A 6,000-nucleotide genomic window follows, 5' to 3' on the forward strand; every position below is an offset into this window, starting at 1 on the left:
GGCTACGTGCAGCCAAACCATGAAAAGGCCAAATCAATTTCCCGTCTTAAAAGGTCATTACATTTCTTTTCAATTTTTTTTTGTATTAATATATGTGTTTTTATTGGTCAACTGCCAATCAAGACCTCATCTTTTTCCACCATTGTTCAAGTTAATATACCCTTTATATAGAATAGTATTTTTATGGGAAGCAATTTTCTATACGGCAATGTGGTCTACGCCAGCACTCTCATGTGTCTATCTCTCTCCTCCTTAAAACAAGGGGGTAGAGATATCGTTTCACATGAGGAGGAAAGAGATAGACTCATGGGAATGCTGGCATAGGCCACACTCCCAGAAAGAGAACTTTTTTCTTATTTTTATATATATCCAAACATATTCCAATCCAACGTGGATTCCAAAAAGAAGTTGATATTATACAAATTGATTGAATATAATAAGAAAATATACATATAATTGGCAACAAGTGTAGATGTCAATATAGATTAAATATTCCATCTGAATCATTTCCCATCACAATCAACAAATCTCCTATCTTTCCCTGCCCCCCGGCCCCCAATTATGTTGAAGTTCTATTATTTCTTCTACCTTCTCTAGAAAGAAGGGGAAAAAAAGAAATTAAAATTTTGATATGGTGACCCCTAGTAGTCAACAACAAATCATATCCTGACCTTTTCTTTCAAACTTCATTCTTTTAAAAATAAAACAAAAACCCTAAAATAACAGGGCCTTAAAAAAAAAGAAAAAAACACAGTACTTTTTTTTTTTGATGATATAATAATGATGAGGGGAATATTGTTAGTTGTAGATATTTTGTTATTCACTAATGTCTACATTTCTGTATTACCATGTATTATCAGCTCAATTGTCTCTTATGGATCTCTTTTACAAGTTTAATTTCTCGAGAATTGTCATAGTATTAGAGTCAATTTGAGATTATCTCTAGCGTAATCTTTCTTATCGTGGAGAAACACCAACACATAGGATATACGATTGAATTTGACTTTGATTCATGATATTTGGGTGTCAAGACAATGCCCAATCTTAAGGGTGTCAATCGGTTTGTTTTCAATTTTTTGGTTTGATTTCAGTTGGATTCACATTACAATATTTACAAAGCAAAACTGAATAGATTTAGAAAAATAAAACTAAAACCGAATTGATCCGGTTTAATTCTGATTCAATCTGAATTAGTTTTCATACGATTGTGTAATTTTGATTAAACCTATTCAGTTTGTATTCAATATTTGTACTTTCTATTTTGTTCAATTTTGGTTTTATTCAGTTTGCACAGTTTCAGTTTTATTCTGTTCATCCAGTTTTAAACTGACGGTTATTAATTTAAAACTGAAAACAAATTGAATTTCTTTTTTCCAAAACAAAAGCCGAATCAATTTTGTATTCGATTTGGTTTGCTTTTAAATAGACGAATTCTATTCTAAATTTACATCCCGGCCCAATCTATCCACTGATTTGCATTGTTGTATTAACTTTTCATGTGGCACAATTTGGTATTGCAAAGAAGGCCTTCTCGTATGGAATGATCTAAGAACTTTTTTGTATGAATAATAATAATAATAATAATAATAAATAAAAAAAAAAGACAAGAGATCACTGTCTGATTGCTTTTGTGTCTGGGCGCAAGATCTACACAACTCGATATTATTACTTGGGATAAAAGCACTACTTGGTCATGTGGTCCAGACCCATATGAGCATAAATACCGCCATACCCCATGAAATCAATAAAAACAATAACAAAGAGAAGAGCAATAAGAACAAAACATTAACCCAAAAACAGATGAATGATCAAAAGTAGATCATTCCAAAAAAGAGCAATAATAAGCTCACATTGCGATCTTTCGAAGACATCAGAATTTATTATTATTAAAATTTGTTAAATCACAGGAAATCAGTTCCGACTTCCGATCGAAAAATGGAGAATAGGGTTGCATGGAAAGAGACATAATTGAGGGACCCAACGATTGAAGAGTAAGATATTCATGGGCCAACCCATCAAGTTACACCTAGTTCAGGCCCAAACATTAAAGTTATTAGCCTCGTCGTAGTGGAATTCGGCCCATGTTAAATGCTTGATATGGGCCCAACCACTTTAGGGTTTGGGAATCCAACGAATGCCCTGAGCATTTGAAAAAAGTAAGAGAGATAGCAATTGTAACTCCCCCAGTTGAAATTGAAAGAGTCATTGTTCAAGTTGCCAATTTGGACCTTTCGGAGCTCTTTTCCCTTTTGAGCGGCCACCACAATGCCAAGTCTGAAAAGAGTTGGCACAATGTGGTAGAAAAAAGCTTTAGAAATCAAAGACTACCAAGAAGGTGTATGCCAATATAGAGAAGGTGGGACACATAGGAAGCCTATTGTTGTTGGGTGACGCAAAGGTCAATTTGCTATAATTTATCTGAGATATAGTAGGGACTATGAAATACTGGCCGGGATGGGTTCACCCACATAAAAACATTCCAATGGAGATCAAACCGAAGATGGACATGGGTGAACAGAAGAATTATTAAAAAGAAAAGTATTAGAAGGAAAAAGTTAAATTTTTATTGTGCATGGCACAGGGAATGACTGCCATGCCTCCATACAAAAGCGAAAATTTCCTAGGATACAACAGTCATTTCACACGCCTCTCTCTGGGCGAAAAGGTACCGCACAATACACATGCACAGTTAGCATTCTCTTTCCCTTTAATTAATTTCTGTAACAAAAAGATCGAGAGAGCCATGTTTTTCAATCAAGAAGATCACGAGATTGAAAAAAATTAAAGGATTAATTAAGGTAATTAAACCAGAAGGCCAAGAAGCAAAACTGCTAGTCGCAAATTAGACCAAGAAGCAGCTAGCCAATAGGTGTACTCTGCTTCATGTGTACATAATAAGATCACATGGTATAAGCCTGCCTAGCTAGAAGAGATAATAATTAGGAATTAGTTAAGTGTATCTCTTTAGTAAGGGCGTTCTCCAATGTAATTCCCAGGAGGGTAATAACTACAGACGGACAAGTAAGCATTGTCGGAGCATTTGACGGAGGCACAGCCGAGTTGTTGGGAGTTCTTCCACACAACCTGGGTGTAGTGCCCGCACATCTTGCCATTGACGCAGGTGTTGGTGGCATAATCGTAGTCGCTCTTCTCATCTACCCATGCCTTCACGGCAGCTGCGGCAGTCTCTAACTCAGCAGAGCCAGAGGCCCAGTAGAGGTTCTCCCCATACGGTCCTTGTGAGTGTACGAGTTGGCAATCCCCAGATCTCTGATCCGCATATCTCTGTGCGTATCCTGCCACCGTCTCATTCCATGTCAAAGGCCCTAACCCCAATGACTTACGTACTACATTGTGCTGGTCCACCATTTCTTTGCCGAAGTTTTGTCTGGCCCTGCGTGTGTACTGCAGGAGAAATATTGTGTACTACAGAAGAAGGAATACGGGCCTCGACCAGCACCAACGTGGTGCCACACAACATCAAGCCAATAGGTAGCAGCAATAGTTGAGGTAACGAAAGGTTTGAAGGAGCCATATATGATGTTCTTCAATTGTCTTAATTTCACAATTAATTACCTTCCTTCCTTCCTTCCTTCTGATGATGAGTCTTCTCGATCTGTCCCTCCCACCAACTTCCATCTTATTATATAGTTACCCCGATGGCTGCCTTGTAACAAGAAGTTTCTTAAAGAAGAGGTTGTAGTAAGGAAGTTCCAACCAGTTACCACTAAGTTTAGATTGCTATTTTATGATCAAAGTTGTTCTGTTTGTTTCAACTTCAAGTTGTTGATGCATGCGGGCCAGTTTGTAATCTTTATCCATTAAGGGTTTTAACTCTATTAAAACACAAGTTAAAGTTTTTTTGCGGTCATTTACACCATAAAACACCAAACAATATCACAATACAGGAAAATTTCAATACAAAATGGACAAAGCATTTACAGATTTCTATATAATTGACAGCTGCCACGAATTTATAAGATATCTTTGGCGTTGTACAGCTCACCAACGATCAAACAAAAATTGTCAAATACGCGAATTTTTCTCCTCTCAGGTTCTTCGCCTGGTCAGGTGAGCAGGCTATTTTCATAGGAGGGCGTAAATGATGACCTCACCCCAACACTTCCCAATGCTTAAAATATCACAGAATCTACCATAGAAATCTTAAAGCGCTGGCCCCAATCTGTTTCATCCCAAGTCTTGATAAATATCACATTCAATTCGCAGGTACCTCCAATTCTTTCAATTCCTCTAATAGGGGGAATGGACCCCATTTTGGACAGTATTTTCAGGCACAGGGCAGAATGATCATTTCTGCCCTTATATGAGGAATTGAAAGAATTGAAAGGGACAACGAATTGGAGGGGATAACAATTCCTTGAAACCCTGTCCAGATTGGCACCGTAGGCCCTCCTCCACTTCTAGTTGGGCTAAAATCAGGCACAATATCACTGGGATGGGCATTTATTAGAATTCCACCCAAGTCCAAACTTCACAGTGCGCCAGTGGCCCCTTCCAATAATCCCATCTGAGATAAAAATGCCAGAGTGAACTTTGAAGCCGTATTTGAGACGATTGAGTGGACTTTCTGGTTTCATAGAATCGGAAATTAAAATTAAGTTTAACATTAAAATTTAAAACACACGTTTTTTATACAAAATATCTCCCTTTACTTTTAAAAAAATTTGACAGGTTCTTTTGGGGTTTTGAAACTCCTTTTAAAACTATTAACCCAAATTAATTATATCATTTCCCTTTATTTTCTTATGCAAAAGATAGACTTAACGTTGATTAATAAGTCAAAAATGAGATGAGATTCATATTTTTTTTACTAAAGATCAGCAAAAGAATATATTAAAGAATGAATAAAAAATAAGATATATTAAATTTTTTATTTTTACTAAAGATCAGTAAAAAAATATATATTAAAGATGAGGATTTACAAGATTAACGTCTAGGTGTATACCCGAAAAGATAATGCAGAAGAGACTTGTACCTCCACCTTTGGCATTGCCATCAACAGCAAAGCACAAGACAAAAATGTCTTGACTTGAGAATCATTAAATGATATGCAAGTGAATTTGTACTTCTAGAGTGCTCTCATGCTCTGCAAGCGTGGTTTGTTTCTTATGTAATAATGAGATCTTTAGTAAACCCAAATCATCCATTTTATTACTGGAGATCAAGAAGGAATGGTAGAAAGTGTTTACAACACATGCAACTGTTATGTGGGAAATTTGGAACAAAGAAGTTTTCTAAACGATATTACAATCATTCAGAAACTAGACATCAATGATAAATAGGAATATCGAACAAGTCTTGTCTCTAATCAAAGGTTAGTATTCTTAATCAAGGTATCCTTCACTTGGTATTTGTCGAGTTTTGTTGCACTCGAATTGTTAAGTATTTGTTCGATGTTTGGATGATCGAATCTTTCAACCATCGTCAAAGATCTCCACTAATCTCAAAAATATAAAAAAAATTTAGAATAATGTAGATTTTTATTCTTTGTCTTATGTAAAATTGCAAATAAAGCATAGAATCTGCATACCCATATATTAAAAATGGGTTTAATTATTGTAACTCCGCTTTTATCCAAAGTAGCTCAATAAAACTTACCTCACAAAGGATTTGCACCTATAAAAATTGATGGAAAAAGAACGCTAACCGATCACATGGTTCATGTGCCCAAACATAGAACTCCATGTTTTTACCGTCAACTTCCAATAAACTCAAAATTTTCATTCCAACTAATCCTCTAACGTGCACACTCTACTTAGTCTCCACAAGCAGCAAGGTGTTACTCGTTGACATTCTCAGTCGTCTCTTATCCTCTCTTGTTACAGCACAGTGCTGTAACACATCGTGCGGTGTTGTAGAGGCCATGTGGCACAGCGAGCCCCACATGGTGCACATGGCTCTGCAGCCACCGCACGATGCGTTACAGCACCGTGCTGTAACAGGAGAGGATAAAAATTGCTCCTCGCCTAGACCCTCAAC

General features: G+C 36.6%; 2 protein-coding genes across 2 annotated transcripts in view; one reads left to right on the forward strand and one right to left on the reverse strand.

The window, feature by feature from the left end:
- LOC122657311 (homeotic protein knotted-1-like) overlaps positions 1 to 4,314 on the forward strand; it is a 33,828-nt gene extending 29,514 nt beyond the window's left edge. Inside the window, exon 7 of the mRNA XM_043851973.1 lies at positions 4,304 to 4,314. The gene's annotated coding sequence lies outside the window, so the exon portion shown is untranslated. The remainder of the gene's footprint in view (positions 1 to 4,303) is intronic.
- LOC122658986 (pathogenesis-related protein 1A-like) lies at positions 2,965 to 3,639 on the reverse strand. Its single transcript, XM_043854155.1, has 2 exons — positions 3,577 to 3,639; positions 2,965 to 3,405 (listed from the first exon to the last, which is right to left on the reverse strand). Exons 1-2 carry the CDS (start codon positions 3,637 to 3,639, stop codon positions 2,965 to 2,967), a joined length of 504 nt encoding a protein of 167 aa, XP_043710090.1.
- Positions 4,315 to 6,000: the final 1,686 nt, after the last annotated feature.

Source organism: Telopea speciosissima, chromosome 4, assembly GCF_018873765.1.
Source record: "Telopea speciosissima isolate NSW1024214 ecotype Mountain lineage chromosome 4, Tspe_v1, whole genome shotgun sequence".
Classification (NCBI taxonomy): Eukaryota; Viridiplantae; Streptophyta; class Magnoliopsida; order Proteales; family Proteaceae; genus Telopea; species Telopea speciosissima.